Here is a 24,975-nt window from a genome sequence, read left to right on the forward strand (position 1 = left end):
ATGTGGGAGGGAAGAAGGGGGCGTACATGGGTGGGTGGCAGGGGGGTTCGGGACGACCCACGTTGTGGGGGGGAGGAAGGGAGGCCTTGGGGTTGGGCCCCCCGTGGGGAGTTCTGTTTTCCCTTTTTAAGAAAATATGGTCACTCTCCTCTTCTACCTACCTACTGGGGTCATGATTAGAAAGTCACCATTTCCCATATGTTCCCACCCAAGAGTATATGAGATATCGCAGCGTTTCTCTAGTGTTGGGAGAGCAGTCACTGCTGTATTGCAGGTATTGGTGTGTGTAACTGCTGGGAACTGGTGACTTTACAGAGGTGACCATTGTATTTCTAATGGGCCTGTGGTGTCCAGAAGAGTCTCTCATTCTTAGAGTGATGCTCTCCGACATTTGCTCCTGCAGAATGATGTGCAGGATCGTTGCCAATCGCTGGGATTTCACTCTTCACACCCCAGTTCATTACAGAGTCAGACGATTTAAATTCCCTTTTTCTTCATTTCCTTCTAGAGTTCACAGATCTGAGGCTGGTGAGCGACAGTGACTGTGCTGGGCGGTTGGAGGTTTTCTACTATGGGATGTGGGGCAGTGTTTGCTCCAATCAGATGTCTGGAGTCACCGCAGCAATTGTCTGCAAACAGTTGAACTGTGGGGATGGAGGGCAGATTGCAAGAGACTTTGCATATGGAGCAGGTTCTGGTCCCACATGGCTGGACCATGTTGCATGCAGTGAGCAGCACAGCTCCCTTTGGCACTGCCCATCAGACATGTGGAAAGAGCAGTCCTGTGATAACCGTGCGGAAGAGACCCATATTTCTTGCAGTGGTAATTCTGAAACTCTCTGTGCACATGCATGTTTAGCTCATTGAAAGGGTGTAATAGAAATTTTGAATGTATTTACTTTTCAGTGTAGACAGTTTTACATTTGCAGTAGTGACAGACATATTTTCATTGTCAATTCTCAATACAGCCCCTGGAAAACAAACATGGGAGTTATTGATACAAGCTGTGTGTTACACAGAGCAATCACCCTGTGAGAACCCACAAATGCCCATAGGCTTGGGAACTAGGGGTTCGAGTGGTGCTGCAGCACCCCTAGTTTTTGCATGGGGTCCCAGCTGCCAGCCCTGCGCTCCACTGCTGGTCCTGCACACAGGGTCCCGCTGCTGGCCCTGCAAACGGGGCTCTGCTCCTGCCTCCAGCTGTTGTCCCAGCCTCAGTGCCCCTTACCCCTATCCATCTTCCCGCCCCGCTCCCCGGCCCCAAACCATGTCCCAGTCCTTGTCCCAACTTGGGGGAGAGGGAGCACAGACAGGGGTAAGGGAGAGGCAAGGTAAAAAGTTTGGGGACCACTGGCCCTCAGCACCTCAACTGTAAAAATTGTTCCTGCAACGCTGCAAATGCCTACCATTAGCAAGTGTCATTTGGGAAGCTCTGTGGCTATACTTTTGGTATGAACAATCAGAGATGGGCCCAATGTCAGTGACCAGGATGTGGGCGGTCATGCTGAGTGGTTGAAGTAGGAGTTGTTCCCAGTGGTTAGAGCAGGAGCTGGAAGGCAGAAATTGGAGCCAAGGGTCAGAGCCAGAGCCAGAGGCCAAAGATGAAGACAGAAGTCAGGAATCGGAGCTCAATGTCAGGACCGGAGCAAGGCAAGGGGTAAGTCTGGAGTCAAGGCAACAGCAAGGCTGGGAACAAGACAGGAAAACAAGGCATCCTAGCTGTGGGAAATGCTTCGAGCAGTTGCTGAATGATGCTTGATTCAGGAGTTAGACTGCTGACCCTTCCCACCAATCAGGTGGTACCACCAGTCAGGCAGCCTAATATGGGCCAGCTGCACTTGTTAGGCTGCCTGGAGACTGCTCTGCTGCAGCCCCTACTTCCTGACACCCAGGCTGTGAAATTTGGGTTAGGATCAGAATTCCCAAAAAGTGTGTCTGTGTCTGTGCACATAGGTGAGAGTTCGTTGCAGATCTAAAGTCCTATTTTGGTCTCAATTCTAATACCACCATTTCTTGTCTCTGGATCCCCACAATAATCATAGAATATCAGGGTTGGAAGGGACCTCAGGAGGTCATCTAGTCCAACGACCTGCTCAAAGCAGGACCAATCCCCAGACAGATTTTTGCCCTAGATGGCCCCCTCAAGGATCAAATTTACAATCCTGGGTTTAGCAGGCCAATAATCAGACCACTGAGCTATCCAGCTGTTTACCTTCAAACAAGGCCAGGAGCAGCTGCACACAGGGTGGATGGAACAGACACAGATAACCCCAAATGCACACACCAGCAGGGAGCTGCATAAAGATTTCAACAGCCAGAGAATCCGCTGAGTAATACATTCATTAGCTATGAAAAAAACTAGATTTTAGATTTATGTTTATAAAATTGCTGAAATTTAGGGTTTAATATACAGATAAACCGTACTCTTTCCTACATCACACATGCTTCTTGGTCCATTCAGTTCATCGTTTTCTCTTCATAGGAAAAAAAGAGAAACCACGTCAGACCCTGTTTGCTGAATGCCCGAATTCTACAAGCTGCACAGGTATTTCTGCTTCTCACTGTCTCACGCTTGGTCCCTATGGACTTTCTCAGCTGTCCCAGTAACATGAGATTTCTGCATTTCCAGACCAGGAAAAGTTACGTGTCGTGGGAGGAGAGGATAGGTGCTCAGGCAGAGTGGAAGTTTGGTATCGTGGCTCCTGGGGAACAGTTTGTGATGACTCCTGGGACATGGCAGATGCCAAAGTTGTGTGTAAACAACTGGGCTGTGGATCTGCTGTACCAGTCCCAGGCGAGGCTGCATTCGGTGAGGGGACTGGTCCCATCTGGGTAGAAACGTTGAATTGCAGAGGGACAGAGTCATCTCTCTGGGACTGTCCTGCCAAGCCCTGGGGTGAGAGCAACTGTGGTCATAAGGAAGATGTTGCAGTGAATTGCTCAGGTGAGTGACAGAAGATGTTTCTGCTACATGCTGTAATTTTCCGGAAGGAGGAAGGGTCCAATTGCCTGCCCCTGCCTCCCCACCACCCCCCTGGTCACAGACCAGGCTCTCCCATCACCTGTGTGCAGCAGCAGCATGGATGTTGTGTGGTGGAACGTTTGTGGGGCGAGATTGGCTCAGACATCAGCCCACATACCCCTGCATCCATCACAGACCCCAGTGTGCTGGTTTGTTACTAGTCAGCATAGGGGAACATGGGCCCTAAATCACTAATCTACAGACCCTTTGCTGCTCTGAGGGAGTTTGTAGAAGCAGGGCCGGCTCCAGGGTTTTTGCCGCCCCAAGCGGAAAAAAAAAATAGCCGTGATCGCAATCGGTGGCAGCTCCACCACGCCACTTTCTTCTTTGACGGCAATTCGGCAGCAGGTCCTTCCCTCAAGAGGGACCGAGGGACTCGCCACCAAATTGCCACCGAAGAGCCTGACGTGCCGCCCCTTCCCCTTGGCCGCCCCAAACACCTGCTTGCTGAGCTGGTGCCTGGAGCTGGCCCTGTGTAGAAGTGACATCTGGTGATCCCCAGGGACTCTGAGAGACGCTACCCAGTGAAAAAACACATCACCTCCCCCTCGCGCCAGACTCCAACTCTCCTCCCTTTCCCTTTGCAGGTATGCCAGGGACGACATCATCACTGAGTAGAACAGGTAAAACATCCCTTGCTCCCATCAAGAGTTAAATTTACCTGGTGCTGGGTCACAGAGGATGAGCTGCAAGCTGCAGCCTAATGGAGGAGCTTCTTTCCATGTGTAGGCAGGGGAATGGTCCCACTATTGTGGGGAACTTTCTGCCTTATACACTATCTTGGTGAAGTGGGCTAACGAAGGGATCTGAGTCCTTGCTCCCACTTCCTTTACCCAGAGGCTTGCATGACCTCAAGGGCTCCTCTTCCACTCTCCTGTGTGGCAGAGTCCTCATAACTCTGACAAAGCTGGGCCCAGGATTTCAAGGGAGGGGGGTTCAACCTTGTTGTGGTCACTTAGGGCAGGGGCTATGGGAAAGGTTAAAAGAAAACACATCACCCTGCTCTGTGGCATGGGGACATCACAACCAGCATCTCTGGAATGTAAGGGAATCATAGAATCATTGAATGTCAGGATCCTGAACTCGACCATCTCATGGTCACTGCCTCCCAGGTTCCCATCCACTTTTGCTTCCCCTACTAACTCTTCTCTGTTTGTGAGTATCAGGTCAAGAAGAGCTCTGCCCCTAGTTTGTTCCTCCAGCACTTGCACCAGGAAATTGTCCCCTATACTTTCCAAAAGCTTCCTGGATTGTTTGTGCACTTCTGTATTGCTCTCCCAGCAGATATCATGGTGATTAAAGTCTCCCATGACAACCAGGGCCTGTGATCAGGTAACTTCTGCTAGTTGTCAGAAGAAAGCCTTGTCCACCTCATTCCCCTGGTCTGGTGGTCTATAGCAGACTCCCACCATGACATCACCGTTGTTGCTCACACTTCTAAATTTAATCCAAAGACTCTCTGTTTTTTTCTGCAGTTTCATACTGGAGCTCTGAGCAGTCATACTGCTCTCTTACATACAATGTAACTCCCCCACCTTTTCTGCCCTGCCTGTCCTTCCTGAATAGTTTATACCCATCCATGACTGTACTCCAGTCATGTGAGTTATCTCACCAAGTGTCTGTTATTCCAATCACATCATAGTTCCTTGACTGTGCCAGGACTTCTAGTTCTCCCTGCTTGCTTCACAAGCTTCTTGCATTTGTGTACAGGCACTTAAGATAACTCGCTGATTGTCCCGCTTTCTCGGTCTGAGACAGGAGTTCTCCCTTCTTGCGCTCTCCTGCTCGTGCTTCCTTTCGGTATTCCATTTCCCCACTTACCTCAGGGGTTTGGTCTCCTTCCCCCAGAGAGCCTAGTTTAAAGCCCTCCTCACTAAGTTAGCCAGCCTGCTTGCGAAGATGCTCTTCCCTCTCTTCATTAGGTGGAGCCCGTCTCTGCCTAGCAATCCTCCTTGGAACACCATCCCATGGTCGAAGAATCCAAAGCCTTCTCTCCAACACCACCTGCATAACCATTCGTTGACTTCCACGATTTAATGGTCTCTACCTGGGCCTTTTCCTTTCACAAGAGAGGATGGACGAGAACACCACTTGCACCTCAAACTCCTTTATCCTTCTTCCCAGAGCCACATAGTCTGCAGTGATCTGCTCAAGGTCATTTTTGGCAGTATTATTGGTGCCCATGTGGAGAAGCAGGAAGGGGTAGTGACTGAGGGCTTGATGAGTCTTGGCAGCCTCTCCATCACATCCTGGCAAGTAGCAGACCTGTCAGTTTTCCCGGTCGGGGCAGCAGATAGATGACTCAGTCCCCTTGAGGAGGGAGTCCCTGACCGCCACCACCCACCTCCTTCTCTTGGGAGCAGTGGTCGTGGAACCCCCACCTCGTGTCTAGGACAGTGCATCTCATGGTGGAGTCTCCTTCTGCTCCCTTCCCTCAGATGTATCATGTAGTCCACTCTCCGCATTAGTACCTGTGGAGAGAACATGAAAATGGTTGCTCACCTGTATCTGCATTGCTGGTATGTGGACGCTCCTCTTTCTTCTTCTGGAGGTCACATGCTGCCAAATTTCTTCACCGTCCTTCTGTCCCCGCTGCTCAGCCTGCTCTGATTCTTCAGAATGTAGTGCTGTAGCGGGCTGGCTACCCACTCCTGCCCTTTGGGGCTTTAAAACAGCCCTGGGAAGGGGCTTTTGGCTGGGCTGATTGGGGAAATGGCGGCAGCTGGGGGCCACGCCCCAAACTGAGCCCAGGGCCTTATAAAAGGCCAGAGCAGCCAGGAAGCCAGAGAGTGTCTCTCTGTGGTTAGAGAGAGATAGGCCTGGCTGCTTAGACGTTAAGATAAGTACCTAGGGTGAAGCAGGACGGGGAAAAGGCTGAGGGGCTGGGGAAGCTCCAGCCTAGGAAAGCCCCAGGCCTGCGGCCTAGCACGGGGCTAAGAGGTACTGGGGTTTGCAGGGGGCAACCTAAGGATAGGCAAAGCAGCAGGTCCGAACCCCGTTGCCGGTGATGAGAAGGCTGACACTGCAGTCTGTCCCAGGATATGGGGCTCGATAGTGACTGAGCAGTAGCCATTCTGAGGCAAGTGGGGATAGCGTGGTGGTGGGGGGTTCCCCTGAGAGGGGGAGACCCAGTTAGAGTAAAAGGGGCACCGGGTCCAGGGAGGGACACGGGGCTGAGAGTAAAGCAGGTGGATCACCAGCCTGCAGAGGGCGCTCTGGACTGGAAAAAGAGCTAAGTTGCAGAGTAACCAGTAGGAGGCGCCGCAGGGGTGAGTCCCGACCCGTTTACAAGTGGCAAGCCAGGCAAGAGCCGGAACCGCCCCGATACACGGGGCCAGGGCAGGGAGAAATGGATCCCTGTTACACTGGGGTCTTCTTTGCTGAAACCCCGGGTGTTGTCCCTGGGTGGGGTTTCGAGGCAGCACCCCAGCGAAAGGGGGCTGAGGACCCACAGGGACTGCAGGAGGTGCAATGGGCCCTCCAAAGACAGTTGGGCCAGCTGATGGAGGAACAGCGGGCCCTGGTGAAGTTCCTCAGGACAGAGTTCCAGAGGCGTGGAGACAGATTGGGGAGGCGCAGGGCCGGGACCAGGAGGCCCACGGCTGAGCGCCGGACATGTTATGCCTGTGCAAGGCGAGGACACATAAAGAGGGACTGTCCCTACTGGGCTGGGAGCAGGGTATCTCACCCAGAGAAGGGGCAGTGGCAGGTCCCTTGGTCAGGCTGCCGGGTGAGGGAACCCAGGCAGCCGCCAGCGTGTCGGGCTTGTGGACAGACGGGCCACTTCTGGAGGGACTGTCCAGGCCCTGGGAACACGGCGCAGGGCAGCCCAGGGAAGGCTAGGCCCATGAAGGGATGGAGAAGGCCCAAGGCGGCGAGGCGGCAACGAGCCTGCTGGGGCTGTCAGAAACTGGGCCACATTAAGAGGCACTGCCCCCTCAAGGGAGTCGAGGGTCGGCCAAGAGAGGTGCCGGGAGGTTCAGAAGGGGCCACACTGGATCCCGAGGAGGTGACAGCAGTGGAGATGGCAATCGTGGGGACCCCGCGGGAGGCTGGGACCCAGACCATTACTCCAGTCACCGAGAGAGGGACCCAGACCGAGTGGGACCAGCAGGTGGCTGGGGCCCAGGAGCAACGTGTCCGAGCGACAAAGGGGGCACAGGTGGTTATCGGACAAGCCACCAGGGGGACCCAGACCCTGAGGGAAGAGGGCCTGGGGGACCCAAATCTACGGGCACGGCTTGAAGCGGTGGAGCAGGCCCTCCGTGAGTCTAAAGCAAGTGGGGTGGCCCTTGCTAAAGACTATGCGGCCGTCGTGGATGAGGAGATCCGCTTGAGGAAGTGGCTGGAGGACTCGGAAAAGAAGAGAGTGGCACTGGAGGCACATGGGCGCCTGAGCCAGAATAAGAAACCTCCCTATCCCCAAGGGTGGGGGTTTTAAGGGGGGAGGTGTGTAGCGGGCTGGCTACCCGCTCCTGCCCTTTGGGGCTTTAAAACAGCCCTGGGAAGGGGCTTTTGGCTGGGCTGATTGGGGAAATGGCGGCAGCTGGGGGCCATGCCCCAAACTGAGCCCAGGGCCTTATAAAAGGCCAGAGCAGCCAGGAAGCCAGAGAGTCTCTCTCTGTGGTTAGAGAGAGATGGGCCTGGCTGCTTAGACGTTAAGATAAGTACCTAGGGTGAAGCAGGACGGGGAAAAGGCTGAGGGGCTGGGGAAGCTCCAGCCTAGGAAAGCCCCAGGCCTGCGGCCTAGCACGGGGCTAAGAGGTACTGGGGTTTGCAGGGAGCAACCTAAGGATAGGCAAAGCAGCAGGTCCGAACCCCGTTGCCGGTGATGAGAAGGCTGACACTGCAGTCTGTCCCAGGATATGGGGCTCGATAGTGACTGAGCAGTAGCCATTCTGAGGCAAGTGGGGATAGCATGGTGGGGGGGGTTCCCCTGAGAGGGGGAGACCCAGTTAGAGTAAAAGGGGCACCGGGTCCAGGGAGGGACACAGGGCTGAGAGTAAAGCAGGTGGATCACCAGCCTGCAGAGGGCGCTCTGGACTGGAAAAAGAGCTAAGTTGCGGAGTAACCAGTAGGAGGCGCCGCAGGGGTGAGTCCCGACCCGTTTACAAGTGCTCATAGAAGCATATCCTGACATCTGTCCAGGAAATCTTCATTTTCAGTTATGCAACGCAGGGTCGATACTTGTTTTTCCAGATCTTGAACCTTCTCTTCCAATATGGAGACGAGTTTGCACTTTGTACAGACAAAGTCGCTTTTGTCCTGTAGAAGAAAGACAAACATGACACATCCTGAGCAGATAACAACAGTTGAACGCTCACCATCCATATTTCCTTCTTTTTAAGATCTTCCTCAGCTGTTGCAGTAAAAATTCAGAGAAGGCTGCAAGATGAAAGCCTCAGTGCGCTCTTCCCAAGCAAATTCCTTCTGTTAGCCTTTGCTGTTCACTCAGTCTATTCTTCTTCGAGAGATGTCCCTGTGGGTGCTCCACTCCAGGTGTCGGTGTGCCCCTGCGCCTTTGCTCGGAGATTTTGACAGCAGTACTCGTACCGGTCATGCACACACAGAGCCTGCCTCACATGCAGACCATACCTCAATAGTACATGTGCATGACCAGTCTCCTCAGTTCCTTCTCTACCATCCCTGGCCTGAAACAGAGGTCAGCAGACTCGTCTGAGAACATTTCTCTCACCTTATTTAAATATTTTTCCTTCCTAGTTTAGCTTCCCAGTTAGTTAGATAGACCTTCCCCATCTTCTTTTCTCAAAAAAAAAAGCCTTTTTCTTTCCTCTTGTCAGCGGCAGCCGACTCCAACATGCCTGGCTCCCCGGGCTTTACGCGCTGCACTACCTACCGGGACACAATTCCCATCTCCGATGGTCACTCTCAATGTATAAAATGCTTCGGGGAATCCCACATCCCCCCAAAATGTGCCCACTGCAGTAAACTTAAATCCAGGTCACGTAAGGACAGGGAGCTGAGACTAAAAATGCATCTCATGCAGAAGTCCTTAGGACCAGCCTCCGATCCGGGCATGGACTCTTCTGCACACCACAGCCCTCCCGCCTCTAAAAAGGAGGAAAAATCCTCCAAAAAGCATCAGCCTCTGTCCCTTATAAGGGATGCACCGAGAGCTAGAAGATCGCCTGGTATGTCTACCACATCCCTCCCAATGTTTCTCTGACTCAGCACTTTTGATGCGTCAGGTTCCTCCGGCACCACGCAAAACCTGTCTGTGGCTGCGGTGGCAGCACAAAACCCCAGAGCCAAGGCTTGAGGCTTCCAGCTGCCTGCCTTTCTCACATGGCACCATTCAGCACCATGAAGGATGCAGTACCGACACATATTAGCCTTCCTGATCCTCCACAGGCTGCTCTGAATATGCCGGCACCATCATCCTCTGAACTTGCCGGTAGCGCTACAAGGCTCAGAACAGCAGTGCAGATGAACCCTCCAGCACAGCAAATGCCTTTCATGCAGACGTCACCACACACAGGCTCTGCAGCACCACAATTTACTCAGTCCAGGAACTTGCAAGTGTCACCTATCCTGCAGTCACCCCTACTTAACACCTACTTCTGTCCAGACACTCACACAAGGCAGCTTTCTCCTGCTAACTCTCACTTTCCCAGTGATGAGGAATCAGTACTGCAGGGAGATTTTCACCCTATCAGATCTCCCATTCACAGACCCCAATCAATATAGGTCATAGAAAATCTACCTCATCCTGCCCCCTGGTATGCAAACCCATGAATGGCACCACCCATACCCTTCCCAGCACAGTGGCAATATTGGGCTCCTTGGGCACCGTACACTCAGGATCACACTCAATATGCCACCAGAGACAGGGGTGTGAGCTGCTCGGTACCGCCAGTAAACACATCTGCCACTGAGTCACAATATCAGGCAGCCCCTTCACACCTTAAGGAAAAAGCACGTCGTACCTCCTCCAACCCAATCGACTCAGTAGTTACACCAGCCAAAGCAATACTTCCTTCTCCTCCGACGTCCTCGGATGATTTCTCAAAATTCTAGGACCTCTTTAAAGAGTTGCCAATGAGCTAAGGGTTAACCTGGAGGAAGTTCCTGAAAAACAACTTGAACTAAGCAACATTCTGCAACCATCTACCACATACAAGTTTGCATTACCTATAAATTCAAGGCAAACCTGCCAAAGCCATATGGCAAACAGCAGCTGCAATCCTACCCACCTGTAAGTGAGCAGATTGAAAGTACTTTATCCCTTCCAAGGGTTGTGAATTCCTTTTTACTCATCCAGCACTAAATTTGTGGGTAGTAGAAGCAGCTAACCAAAAGAACAAACACAAGTTTCCTCGCTCCACCCCATCTGATAAAGATTAGATCTGCTCGGGTGTAAGGTGTACACATCTTCCACATTACAATTCCGCACAGCTAATTATACAGCCATTTTGGCCAAATACAACCACAAAAACTACAGTAAACTCATGGAATTTACTGCTAACATTCCAGAGATAAAAAGCAACAATTTACATCCATAGTTTCTGAGGGACAAATCATCTTCCATACTGTGCTTCAGGCTGCCCTTCAGAGCTGGCGCTTCCACTAGGGACCCTAGGTGATCGCCTAGAGCGGCAGGATTTGCGCAGTGGCATTTTGCCACCCTTGTCAGAAATTCGGTGGCGGGGGGTCCTTCTGCTCCGGGTCTTCGGTGGAAATTTGGCGGCAGGTCCTTCACTCACTCCGGCACTCTCCGCCAGGGCCTGCTCCAGGCACCAGCATTCCAAGTTGGTGCTTGGGACGGCAATCTGGAAGGGGCGGCAGTCCCTGTTGTTTTGCCCCCAAGCAGCACGCCGAATTGCTGTCGCAGGCAGCGGGGGCGTTTCTGCAGTGGCAGCAATCCAGCGGCAGCTTCTATGTTTAGCTGTCCATGGAGGCTTCAGCTAAACATAGAAGCTGCCTCCGAATTGCCACCACCACGGAAACGCGCCTGCTGCCCTAAGGGCACACGGACTGCCCCAGCTGCCTATGGCGGCAATTCGGCGCGCTGCTTGGGGCGGCAAAAACTGTAGAGCCGGCCCTGCCCACCGTCGAAGTGCCCCGAAGATGCGGAGTGGAAGGACCCCTCGCCACCGAATGTTCAGAGGAGGAGCGCTGCTGCCTAGGGCAGCAAAAACCCTGTCGCCGCTTCTGCTGCCCTTGATGCTGCCAATACTGCCACAAGATCCACTGCTACATTAGTTGTGATGCACCGAGCTTTATGGCTCTCATCCTCTTCCTTTCCTCGTGAGGTCCAAAATACCATTGAGGATCTCCCCTTCGATGGTGACAAACTCTTTGCCTCCACAACAAACGGTGTACTTCACTCCATGAAGGACTCAAGGGCAATGCTCTGGTCTCTAGGCATCCAAACCGCTGCAAACAGGAGGAGACAATATAGATACCAACCTTACCAACGTCCACGCTACCCCACATACACCCAACAACATCATAGAACACATGAACACCAGCAACAACAACAACGCCAGAAACCCGGGTATCAACGCCACCGTTCCAACTTGTCGGCAACATCTCAACCCCCTCCAACTAATCAGCAAATTTGAAGCCTTGATCGAGGATATAGAAAATATCATTCCCACTTCAGCACTTACACTTCCTGCCCCTATTTTCGGACACCATCTGTGCCCATTCTACCATCAATGGCAGAACATTACCACTGACAAATGGGCCATAGAGGTCATCACAATTGGCTATTCCTTTTCCTGTCCTTGCCTCCCACCCATCCCTCCTCCCTGTCCCTCTTCAGGGACCCATCTCAGGAGCAACTGCTCCTGCAAGAAGTACAACATCTCCTTCAATTGGGAGCAGTGGAAATAGTGCCCGAACAACACAGACGAAAAGGTTTCTACTCCCATTACTTTATAACAGAAAAGAAAACTTGGGGGTGGCGACCGATTCTTGACCTCAGGAAGTTCAACAAATTCATCAAAAAGCAAAATTCAGAATGGTTACCCTCACCACCATAATCCCAGCGCTGGAGCAGGGTGACTGGTTTTCAGACCTCGACCTACAGGATGCCTACATTCATGTGACTATACATCTGGTCAACAGACATTTTCTTCACTTTACATTAGGTTCAAAACACTTTCAATATAGGGTGCTGCCCTTCGGCCTATCCACCACCCCCTGTGTTTTTTCCAAACTTCTAGCAGTCGTCATGGCCCACCTCAGAAAACAGGGGGTTATAATATTTCCTTACCTTGACGACTGACTCCTGAAAGCCATGACTCTTGACGAAGCTCTTCGATCTGCACAGCTGACCATCGAATGCTTCCTGTCCTTCGGCCTACAAATAAACAGAACAAATCCACATTATCTCCTACCCAACAACTAGAGTTCATAGGAGCATACCTCAATTCCTGGAAGGGAATAGCATCTCTTCCGTTGGAGCGTTCCAACACCATAAAACTTCTGGTCACAAAACTTTGCAATAGTCCTCAGGTCACTGCTCGGGACTGCCTACAACTTTTAAGCCACATGGCCTCCTGTACTTTCGCGGTCAGGAATGCACGCCTATATATGAGGTGATTCCAAGCTTGGATGACCATGGTTTACAGACCAAACATACATGGTCTAAACAAACCTCTATCCATACTCTTCAGAGTCAAGGACTCCCTCCTATGGTGGACATTTCCCTCCAATCTGTGCTCTCAAGTCCCTTTTCTCCAGGATGCTGCTTCCATCGTAATGACTACCGATGCATCCCTCACAGGAGCACACATGTCCCACCATACAGCCCAGGGACTATGGTCTCCCACCAAAAACTCCCTACACATAAATATCCTAGAACTTCGGGTCATATGCAATACCTGATGCCAATTCCTCCCATTCATTCAGAACCAACATGTCCGAATAATGACAGACAACATCGCCTGCGTGTTCTATGTGATATCAGACTCTTACCTACCCAGGGCCCTGAATACCACTGCAGATGAACTAAGCAATTTCCTTGGGATCATGAACAGGAGATAAATGAGATGGTCAAACATTCCTTAGGGGTGCGTTCATGATCTCATGGAACCAAAACTTACTGTACACATTTCCCCCAATACCACTTTTCCAAAGCGTTCTGACAAAGATATGGACAGATCATGCCATGGTAATTCTGATTGTCCTGTCGTAGCCCAGATACCATGGTATCCGTTCCTCACCAGATTGTCAATTCGCCCACTGATTTCACTGCCCCTCATTCCGAATCTCTTTATCACAGCAACATGGCCAACTTCTCCACCCCAACCTATCCATGCTACACCTCAAAGCTTGGTTCCTACATAGTTTTCTCAAAAGGAACTAACATGTTCAGAACAGGTTCAAAGAGTACTATTACACAGTAGAACACAATCCACTTGCATCACCTAGCTCCGAAAGTGGAAGCGATTCACACAATGGTGCTCAACCAAACAAACTGCTCCCATGTCCGCACCTCTTCCACTAATACTTGACTACCTCTTAGACCTTAAACAATCCAGACTCTCAGCTCCATCAAGGTCCACCTAGCTGCTATTCCAACCTTTCATCACAAGATTGATGATACCTCCATCTTTGCTCATCCCATCACCAAGCATTTTCTCAAAGGACTCCAATCCCTATATCCGGACATTAAACCCCCTACCCCACCGTGGGACCTCCATTTAATATTAACATGTTTGATCAACAACCTTTTGAACCACTAGCCACATGCTTTCTCTTAAACCTCTCCATGAAAACAGCATTTTTAGTGATAATCACTTCTGCCAGATACACAGGAGAAATAGCAGCCCTCATGGCAAACCCACCATACACAATATTTTTTAAGGACAAAGTTACCCTCCGACTACACCCCAAATTTCTTCCAAAAGTGCATTTGTCCTTTCACATCAATGAACCTATACACCTACCAACCTTCTTCCCTAAACTGCATGCAAACTCCTTCAAACCCACAATGAACACATTAGATGTATGCAGGGCTCTGTCTTTCTATTTGTATAGAACCAAACATTTTAGGAACCCTTCTAGACTCTTTGTCTCCATTGTGGAGCCCTCCGAAGAGGCACCTACTTCTACCCAGAGACTTTCCAACTGGATTGCTAGTTGTATCTGACTGTGCTATCAGTTAAAGGATACAACTCCTCCAGGTTCCATCAGAACTCACTCCACTAGATCTGTACCTATCTCCATGGATTTTCTACACAAAGTTCCTCTGGTAGACATTTGTAAAGCAGCCACTTGGACTTATGAACACACCTTTGTTAAGCATTATGCCCCTACTCAAGGCCCTCTCATTGACACACAGATGGGCAGAGCTGTTCTAGCTACTGCATTCCTACCAGATCCGAAGTCCCTACGTCCTTGAGATACACTGCTTTTAAGTCACCTGGAGTGGAGCACCCACAGGGACATCTCTCTCTCAAAGAGGAGGCTATTCACCTGTGCAGTAACTGACATTTTTCGAGATGAGTGTCCCTGTGGGTGCTCCACTATCCACCCTCTTCACCTCTACTTCGGAGTTGGGGTAGCCTCTGTTGTAGAGAAGGAATTGAGGAGACTGGTTGCACACGCGTACTATTGAGGCACGGTCAGCACGTGAGGCAGGCTCTGCGTGTGGACAACCGGTATGAGTACCGCTGTCAAAATCTCCGAGCGAAGGCGCAGGGGCACACCAACACCTGGAGTGGAGCACATAAAACATATAACCCCACTCTGCGGCACGGGGACATCACAACAAGTGTCTCTGGAATTTAAGGGAAGTTCACAATCCTGTTCCTGAGGACTGTCAGCCTCAGAGTCCTGATTTCCCATCGAACCTTCCCCTTCCTTCTGGTATTGGGTGCTAGCCAACCAAAACACCCCACTGAGTTTTAGTAAGGGGCCAACAGTCCTCTTACACATGGCCTGTGAAATCTAGGGGCAAATGTCACGTGGGTGGGAGCTGCAGGCCTTGCAGAACTAGACGATTCCTGTCTGCTGGCTCCAGCTGATAGAGCAGGGCTCATGATTTAAACAGCAGCCTGTGAGCTGCACCCATGGTGCACAGACTGTGTCCCAGCCCGTTACCCTGCTATCCTGGGCCATGCAATGAGTGACTGGGGAGCTCCCTGCCTCCTCTCCCCGCCGACTCTCACAGGATGTCGCATGTTCATTTCTATCCAGCTCCCCCGCGCCGCCCTCCAACCGACAGTGGGAGAGTCACAGTGCCCGTGGTCGTCTGCATTATCTTGGGGGCCCTGCTCTGCCTGGTCTTAATCATTCTGGGTGCACAGGTGCGAAGTGCCAGAGTACAGCACAGAGGTGGGTGTTGATTGGTGTGTCTGTGTGAAATGCCTCTAAAATAACAGGGGGAGCTGTGCCTAAGGGGGGTGGGGTGTTGGCTGTGTAATGGAAGGTTAAATTGTATTATACTGTTCAGCCACAATGTGGACTTGCATGTAACAACTTACCTTAGCTAACCTCAGCCATGCCTGGCAGAGCATTAAGGGATCTTATTGTGAACACATCTGGTGAGTATTTCTCTGGGAAAGAAGCTCTGTAGCCAGTTCATATCTGGTACAGAAAGCTGACCTGCTAATAGCAGCCCTGCCACCTACCATGTACAAGGTGTATGTGACATGGTGCCCAAATTTAAGCAGTGCCGGAGGAGAAGAAAAACAGAAGAAAGAGAACAACAGAAATTGCAGGCAGAAGGAGGGGCAATGAAGGTTTCAGACAGGAAGAAAAAGCAACACAGGCTGCAGGATTTCATCAAGATCTCCCTCTTCATTGCCCCAGAGAACTTCAGCTTTGACAGACCTTCACAATTGACAGACTAGAGGCAGCATTTTGCAAGATTTCAAATTGCTATAAAACTCCATAAGGAAACTGAGGTATGGTGTTTAGTTCATGCTCTTTGGAAGCAAGTAGAGCATTTCTTTAAATCCTTTGATTTTCCTGAGGACAGTCCCAAAGATGACTATGAAAGGGTTCTGGCTATGTTTGATGCATACTTTATACACTGGAAGCTCAAAGTTACAGAACTGACCAGTGAACCACACACTTCATTTGGAACTGGAAGTACGCAACCAGGCAACACAAGAGACTGAAAAAAAGCAACTACAGTACAATACTGTCTTAAATGTAAACAACTAAAACAATTAAAAGGAAAGGTTAAAAAAAGATTTGACAAGATAAGGAAACAGTTTCTGTGTTTTTCATTTAAATTAAGATGGTTAAAAGCAGCATTTTTCTTCTGCATAGTAAAGTTTGAAAGCTATATTAAGTCAATGTTCAGTTGTAAACTTTTGAAAGAACAACCGTAACATTTTGTTCTGAGTTATGAACGTTTCAGAGTTATGAACAACCTCCATTCCAAGGTGTTCGTAATTCTGAGGTTCTACTGTACCCTCAGAGAAATGTGGTTTATGAAAGGGCATGTTTTCACCAGAGAGTTCAAGGACTAGGGGAGAATGTTCAATAATTTATAACAGCTCTGAGTGCCTAGGCTGAACACTGTGATTCTGAAACAGCAAACATGAAAATATCAGAAAGAGGCTGGTTATTGGGTTAGCAGATAAAAATCCTTCTTAGCAGCTACAGTTAAAAACAGACTTCACCCTACACATTGCTATTCAAATGGCAAAACGATCTGAGCTGATGAGACAGCAAAATCTAGAGTAACTTGTCATAGTTGAAAAACAAGAAACTAGCTTAGAAGCTGTTAAACGCAGCATGAGTGTGACAAGTTAACACCATAAAACTGGTGAGGAAAAGAGAGAGAACTCCCTGGCAAAGAGAACAAATTCTAGTCAAACACTCAGGATATATTAAATGCATAAAACATGGACATTTTGTAGTGTTTTGCCACATAAACGCAGTCAGAGAATTGATTCATATTACAGGCAATCAAGAGCCATTGTTTCTGGGATCTATCATATGTGATGATACAGAGCCTCTCTGGAGAGTGAAACTGATCATTCAGAGAAACATTATTGACTTTCAAATTAACTTAGGAGCCGGTGTAACAGTCATCACAGAATGGCCTTACAATCACCTCCAACCCCTCCCAGAATAGAAGTCACCTGACACAGCTCTGACTAGACCTGGAGGCATTCTGAATTGCATGGGACAGTTCACCACAGAAATATCTTTCAAAGACAAAAACTTCTCATTCATAGTGCATGTGATCAAAGGATCAAAGACCAACAGCGTTCTCCACCTCAGTGTGGCAGCCGTGATGGGCCTAATGAGAAAAGTGGAAGAACTTGACAGCGGGATATTTGAAAGGAGACCCAATAAAAATAAACTCAAGATAAAATGCTGGAGCATACAGTGTACCTCAGAAAGAACAATCAACAGAGCAAACTCTACAGATGGCAGATGCAGAAGAAGAGGAAGAAAACTCAGAGATTCCAAACAGGCCTCATGCAGTCATTGCAACTGATGGAAAGCCAGATGACCAAATTGTTACTTGTTTGGGTTGGGTAATTGGAAAACTAGTACCACTGAGAGATGTTAGAGCTTTTTCCCTCGCCCCTCTCTTGGTTCTTACACGCAAACAGAAAGCAGAAGACCATAGTCCAAGTCCAGTCAATACAATGTTTATTGGGGTTAATCAAGCTAGCATATCCATATCTCTGTACACCACAGAGCTTTTCCTATGCTTTTTCCCACCTTCTTTTTCTTAGCAGGCTTAATTATACCTATAGTGCACAGCCTTGGTCCCACCCCTTACAATTTATGGTCATGTTCCGTTTTGGAGGATCATGAGTATGGGGACTTTGGTACCACCTCTTTTGCACCCCATGGGAAGGGTAAGGAGTAAGGTTATTTTTCGGTCAGGGTCACCTTTTCTCTGTCTTTTTAGTGTTTAGTGTCAATCAAGAGTCTAGGGCTCTGGCCCTCCAGGCAGGGTGGAGTATAAGCAGTCTGTAGTCCACAGCATCCTGACTGTGACAGCCGGCAGTTAATGGTCTATCAGGGAAGCTCTGGCCCTCTGGGCAGGGCAGAGTGGGGAGCAGGCATTGCCTAAGCCTCTTGGCTAAGGCAGCCAGCAAACACACAGTCTGGGGCTCTGGCTGCTTGGGTGGGGCAGAGCAGGGAGCACCAAACAGTCTAGGGATTCAGGCCCTCAGGCAGGGCAGAGCACCAAACAAGCGGGTTTGATGTCCTGGCTCTGGCAGACAGCAGACCTCTTGGCCTAAGGTGGGAAGCTGCCACCCCAGGAATGAGGTTGGCAGCAGGGGATGGGGGGACTTCGTCTCATCCTTCTCCATTGTGTCCCAGCCCAGGGCCCTGACAGTGGAGGACTGTTCCGCCACTGCATCAGCAGGGATCCAGCTAAAACACGTTGACTTGGGTTTTGACACTTAAACAGAACCAAAATCCAGTTTCTTTGGACTACTTCCTACCAGCGTCTGGGTGAGGGGTTCCTTAGTGCTTGGGTCCTTGGTCTCGTCAGAGTACTTGGCTGATGGCAGTCCCAGCAATTTCTCTCCAGAGTTGGTCTCCTTTGGTGACAGGATGCTTCCCAGTGCAAGTTGAGCTCCAGAGTTTTGCAGCAGGCTGGAGACTTCTTTCTCCTTCCCTGGCTCCCACTCAAATGAGATGCAAGGCTCTCCCTTTATACTTCCTGTCCTGCCTGGTAATTCCGGTGAGGGGGGCAGGGCAGGTTTGGCTTTGCCCACCAGGGGGAGTGTAGTGGTCCCTCACTCTCAAGTGGGGAGGGAGGCCACTCCACCTCACTAGAGGAAATAATACAAAGAGACTTCAGGTATTGTCAGAAAAAGAACATGTTGATATTCAGGGGCGGCTCTAGGCATTTTGCCACCCCAAGCACGGCAGGCAGGCTGCCTTTGGCGGCTTGCCTGCGGAGGGTCTGCTAGTCCCGCAGCTTTGGCGGACACGCCTGCGGGAGGTCCACCGAAGCTGCAGGACCAGCGGACCATCCTCAGGCAAGCCGCCGAAGGCACCTTGCCTGCCACCCTCGCGGCGCCGGCAGAGCGCCCCCCGCAGCTTGCCGCCCCAAGCACACGCTTGGCATGCTGGGGCCTGGAGCCACCCCTGTTGAGATTCCATTTAGAAAAGTGCAAGAAAATCCATGTAAGGGAAAGATCCCAAATAGAGAGATACAGCAGGAGGGAGGGTATGAGGAAGGAGAAATGCTACAAAAGAGCTTGGGTGATAATGGCTAAAGAGATCAGACAATTCTATTAGGCATTTAGGGAATATCTACACTGCAGTGAGAGGTGTGATTGCAGCACATGTAGACATACCCAATCTAGTTTTTACCTAGGTAAAAGCTAGCTGGCATAACAACACCAGTGTAGTTGCATCAGCATGGCTGTGATGTGGGCTAGCCCCTGGAGTATGCACCCAGGCTCCTAGGTGAGGTTGTACATGGAAGGTTAGCCTGTGCTTCTGTGTTTGCTAACACAGCTACATAGCTAGCTAGATCTAAGCCAGCTCAGATGTTTTTATGCATCCTGCAATCACTCCTCTAGATTGCCGTGTAGATGTACCTTTATATAAGAACATAAGAATGGCCATGTTCTGGGTCAGACCAAACATCCATCTAGCCCAGTATCCTGTCTTCCGACAGTGGCCAATGCCAAGTGCTTCAGAAGAAATGAACAGAACAGGCAATCGTCAAGTGATCCATCCACTGTCGTCCATTCCCAGCTTCTGGCAAACAGAGGCTAAGGACACCATCCCTGCCCATCCTGGCTAATATCCATTGATGGACCTATCCTCCATGAATTTATCTAGTTCTTTTTTGAACCCTGTTATACTCTTGGCCTTTACAACATCCTCTGGGAAAGAGTTCCACAGGTGTTGACTTTGTGTTGTGTGAAGAAGTACTTCCTTTTGTTTATTTTAAACCTGCTGCCTATTCATTTCATTTGGTGATCCCTAGTTCTTGTGTTATGAGAAGCAGTAAATAACATTTCCTTATGTACTTTCTCCACATGAGTCATGATTTTATAGTTTCATATCCTCCCCTTAGTCATCTCTTTTCCAAGGTGAAAAGTCCCAGTTTTATTAATTTTTACTCATATGGCAGCTGTTCCATACCCCTAGTAATTTTTGTTGCCCTTTTCTGAATCTTTTCCAATTCCAATATATCTTTTTTGAGATGCGGTAACCATATCTGCACGCAGTATTCATGATGTAGGCATACCATGGATTTATATAGAGGCAATATGATATTTTTGACTTATTATCTATCCCTTTCCTAATAATTACCAAAATTCTGTTAGCTTTTTTGACTGCCACTGTACATTGAGTGAATGTTTTCAGAGAACTGTCCAGAATGACTCCAAGATCTTTCTTGAGTGGTAACAGCTAATTTAGAACCCATCATTTTATATGTATAGTTGGGATTATGTTTTCCTATGTGTATTACTTTGTGTTTATCAAAATTGAATTTCATCTGCCATTGTGTTGCCCAGTCACCCAGTTTTGTGAGACCCCATTGTATTTTTCACAGTCTGCTTAGGACTTAACTATCTTGAGTAGTTAGGTTTAGGTATCATCTGCAAATTTTGCCACCCCACAGTTTACCCCTTTTTTCCAGAGCATTTATGAATATGTTGATCAGCACTGGTCCCCGTACAGATCCCTGGGTGTCACCACTCTCTCCATTCTGAAAACTGACCATTTATTTCTTCCCTTTGTTTCCTATCTTTTAACCAGTTACTGATCCATGAGAGGACCTCCCCACTTTATCCCATGACAGCTTACTTTTCTTAAGAGCCTTTGGTGAGGGACCTTGTCAAAGGTTTTCTGAAACTCTAAGTACATTATATCCACTGGATCCCCATTCTCCACATGCTTGTTGACCCCCTCAGAGAATACTAATAGACTGATGAGGCACGATTTCCCTTTACAACAACCATGTTGACTCTTCCCCAACAAATCATGTTCATCTATGTATCTGATAATTCTGTTTTTACTGTAGTTTAAACTAATTTGCCTGGTTCTGTAATTTGGGCTACTGGCCTGTAATTGCTGGGATCGCTTCTGGAGTCTTTTTTAAAAATTGGCATCACTTTAGCTATCCTCCAGTCATCTGGTACAGAAACTTATTTAAATGATAGGTTACATACCACAGTTAGTAGTTCTGCAGTTTCACATATGAGTTCCTTCAGAACTCTTCGGTGAATGCTATCTGGTCCTCGTGACTTATTGCTGTTTAGTTCATCAATTTGTTCCAAAACTTCCTCTAATGACACCTCAGTCTGGGACAGTTCCTCAGATTTGTCACCTAAAAAGATACATAGATAGTACTTTCCATTTTTAAAGCACTGCATAAATATTAGCTAATTATTCCCCACACAGTCTCTAGGCAGTACATATACAAGTACTATTTTGCCCATAAGTGTGAACACCAGGATAGGAGAGGAATGATTTTGGGTGGTACTAGGAGTAATAGGATAAATTTATGAAGGGACCATTAAGGTTGAATATCAAGATAAATTTTATGACAGTGAAATAGCCAATAGAACAAACATGAGAGGGATGCGGTCCCTGCAACCTGGACAGAGCAGTGGGAATGTGCTGTAGGGACCAGTCCAGTCCTGCACTGGGCCCAGAGGGAGAGGCTGGATGATCTCATAAGGTTTCTCAGCCCTAGCTTCTCTGACCCTATGCAAACCCTGCCCTCTGCTTTCAGGCTCCTTGGACCCTTTCTCTGAGGCCGTGTACGAAGAGATCGATTATAACCTGATGAGAAAGAAGCAGGAGATGTTTGATGACTCAGGTCTGTGTGTGTCATTCCTAACAGGGAGAAAATCTCTAATGCACTCTGCATTCTAAAGCTCTGAGTTAGAGCTAAATCTCTGCATCCTTCAAGCCTGTGAGTCCTGGATGGCTGCAGATGCTGAGTCTGTGAAGAGACCAGCCAGTTACTGGACTGAGATGAAATGAGTTTCCTCCCTAGCAGACTCTGCTAGCCCCATTCTGAGGACAGTCGGACCCATCTGTACATCCTGCAGCCTTAGGTGGAAATTAGTTATGGGTCAGGAAAGTGACTGTTCACGTCCTTTTGACTGAATGTCAATCAGTTGGGAAGACGCTGCTCTCAATTTACCACATTGTGGGGCACTCTGAGCATGGTCAATGAGGCCACTTCTGAGATGCACATTGTCCTCTCTACTAATGATGGGGGTTGGTCATGGACTCTGATCATGGGAGGGACGTGGCCTAATCTGGCAAAAAGGGATCATAGAATCTTAGGTTTGGAAGGGACCTTAGGAGGTCATCTAGTCCAACCCCCTGCTCAAAGCAGGACCAATCCCTATTTTTTCCCCCAGATCCCTAAATGGGCCCCTCAAAAAGGCGCACTCAGTCCCTGCGTCACCTCACGAGGTCAATATGTCTGTTCCCAGCATCTTCCCAGTCTGATTTTATCCACCCCAAAGCCACATTTACCCCCCAAAATGGATATTTATCTTGGAAAGTCTGTGTCAGCCTCTCACCACTCAGTTGCTGTGAATTCAGCCTCTTCTCTTGAAGGAGCAATATACTGAGACCATAAATCTTGCTCCAGGACCTGGATGCATTGCCCATCAGCCAGTTTCACTGCTCTCACTGTGATAACATCCCATTTACCATCTCTCCAGTCTCCTATTCAGATGACTCCGTGACGAAGCTGCAGTATTACACCGGGGACAGTGAGGGGGAAAACGATCCTGGATCCGAACAAGGTAACAGGGGATGGGGTGGATACAGAGACATATAAAAGATTTCTGTCCAACTCTTGATGGAAACGAACAAATCCTGACCCTTTCTGTGTGTGGTTGATGGTGCTCTCCCCCAGGGGAGGAGATGCAGGGAACCGGGCAGAGAAATATGCACACAGTATGAAAGAATCTGACTTCCACAGCTGACACGTGTCACTATACAACCCCTGATCTATGAAGCATGATCTTAGCCCCCTGCCTCCTCGACATGAGCATACAGCCCAATTCACAGTCCAGCCCACATAAAGTCAGAACTTTAAACCATGTCTTTATAGAATTCAGTTGAATTCACAATGGTCAGCTCTGGCGTGGCAACTACTATCTCCCAATGGGTCCAGGGGTAGCTCAATACCATCATAGATCCTGATCTCATTGAAGGGCATAACAAAGTTGCTGTTGGATGCTGTGGGGCAGGACCAGGCCCTAGTTATTTTTGAGGAAATGAAGGTGGCACAATTATTGTTTCACATAATGTCCGTGACTCTCCCTTTTCCCCTGGGTCACCCTGTGACTTCCCCTACAGACTCTGTGATGAACAGCCCAAACTCCAAGACAACAGGCTTTTAATGGGGAACTAAAACCTGCTGGGGAAATGGGTGTGTTCAGGGGAAGCTGAATATGGTGTTTGCTGTTCCAGAGGGAGTTTACCTGGGGGAGTCTCAGTTGGATTATGATAACGTGGAGGAGCCTGCCTTGAACGACGTCCTCCAGACTCCAGATGGTCAAGGTGAGCAGTGATGAATCCCCCTCCAGAAACCACATTACCCCTTGGCTACTGCTGTTCCACCCCTTCATTCCCTAGTCAGCCTTTTGATCCTGAGATCAGGGCTGGGGAGAATTTTTTTTTTTTTGTAAATTCAAGATCTCTCTCAAGCTTTATTAGATTGTGACATTTACAAGAATTAGCGGTAACGGTGGAGCTGCAGGGTATTGCGTCTTCGCCATGCAGCGCGGCGGGAGCCACCAATGGTGTGGTGGAATTTGTGGCCCTTGCCAAGACCACGACTCTTCCTGCCAGCTGATGTCAGCCCACGCATCTCTCTGTGTTTGTGAACTGGTTTGGTGATCCATCGGGTGTCAGGGTTGCGTCTGATGGCCTTGTGGAATGGATCAATCAGGATTACCTCAAAGAACTTGTATGTGGAATCTTCACCCACCCAGTAGGAGTTCAACACTCTCAGAGCCCCACAGTGGCGACCAGCACGCTCATCTGCTACAGATTGCAGGCTCCGGGCAAATTTCAGCTGGTTAACACCATGATTTACAGGTTTACCATAGGTAGCACATTTTGGGACTGGGCGTTTACGACCACCACGGCGAACACGAATGCGGTAGATAACATAACCTTGTTTAGCCTTATATCCCAGTCTACGGGCTTTGTCTGGCCTGGTTGGTCGGGAAGCTCGATGCAGGGCAGACAACTGGCGATACTGCCAACAGCGGACACGCAGGAGGAAACGCATCACGTCTGACTGTTTCTTCCTCCATAGCTCTTGGATGTATTTGTAGGCACCTATGTTTGTTTACCTGATGGCGCCCAAAGCCGGAACCCAGACTAGCCTGGCTGGAGCCAGGGAGGGGCATTCCACAGTTAACAGCTCCCCTCATAGCCTTAAGGAGCCATGTCTTTGTTAGTTTTATGTTTCCTGTTTGCTTCCCCTCCAATAACCTCCTTTGATTTTCTCTGTGCAGTCTGGCAGGATAATATCAAACAGCTAAATTGAGGTGTATGTGGCATTCATAAGAAGTAATACACATAACTCCCTCATTTGCCACACCTGGCATGTGGCTTATTTCTCTGTTCAGTGGAAAGCCTCTTCTCATTTCCATTAATTCATATTTTTATTTCAGAGGTCCCTTCCCTGCCTGGAGATGACCCAGGGGATGGTTATGATGATGCCAGAGAAATTTCTGACCCTGAAGATAATCCTGGTCCTGGACCAAGTGCCCAGGAAGTCACTGTGACCCATGGGGAAAGTGTCAGGAACTGGGATTCACAGACTGGTGAGTGGAATGTGGACAACTCACCTGGAAGAGCCTTTCCTGGCCACTAGAGGTCACTGTCACTGCACTGAAATACAGTTATTGGTAAACTCCCAGCTGTATCCCCACCCTGACTTTTACTAAACAGAGTTAAATGGACATAAAACAAGAAAGAGAGAAGATTTCCTAGATAAGGTCCCTGATCCTAAAAATATTTGATCCCATCTGTCACTCTAC

At 49.2% G+C, this 24,975-nt stretch overlaps 2 protein-coding genes across 2 annotated transcripts in view; one reads left to right on the forward strand and one right to left on the reverse strand.

Annotated features, from left to right (window-relative positions):
• Positions 1-24,975, forward strand: part of LOC123348125 (antigen WC1.1-like) — an 84,879-nt gene that overhangs the window by 58,390 nt on the left and 1,514 nt on the right. Inside the window, exons 7-15 of the mRNA XM_044985562.1 lie at positions 511-823; positions 2,483-2,545; positions 2,630-2,944; positions 3,610-3,645; positions 15,194-15,331; positions 21,687-21,773; positions 22,636-22,719; positions 23,393-23,482; positions 24,607-24,759. Of these exons, the coding sequence (XP_044841497.1) occupies positions 511-823; positions 2,483-2,545; positions 2,630-2,944; positions 3,610-3,645; positions 15,194-15,331; positions 21,687-21,773; positions 22,636-22,719; positions 23,393-23,482; positions 24,607-24,759 (1,279 nt within the window). The remainder of the gene's footprint in view (positions 1-510; positions 824-2,482; positions 2,546-2,629; positions 2,945-3,609; positions 3,646-15,193; positions 15,332-21,686; positions 21,774-22,635; positions 22,720-23,392; positions 23,483-24,606; positions 24,760-24,975) is intronic.
• LOC123355875 (60S ribosomal protein L15-like) lies at positions 23,608-24,289 on the reverse strand. Its single transcript, XM_044998702.1, has one exon. It carries the CDS (start codon positions 24,216-24,218, stop codon positions 23,658-23,660), a length of 561 nt encoding a protein of 186 aa, XP_044854637.1. The 5' UTR covers positions 24,219-24,289; the 3' UTR covers positions 23,608-23,657.

This window comes from Mauremys mutica, chromosome 1 (genome assembly GCF_020497125.1).
Source record: "Mauremys mutica isolate MM-2020 ecotype Southern chromosome 1, ASM2049712v1, whole genome shotgun sequence".
Taxonomy (NCBI): domain Eukaryota; kingdom Metazoa; phylum Chordata; order Testudines; family Geoemydidae; genus Mauremys; species Mauremys mutica.

Coding starts and splice junctions, on each gene's coding strand:
- LOC123355875 (XM_044998702.1), bottom strand. CDS start 24,218: ATGCGTTTCCTCCTGCGTGTCCGCTGTTGGCAGTATCGCCAGTTGTCT.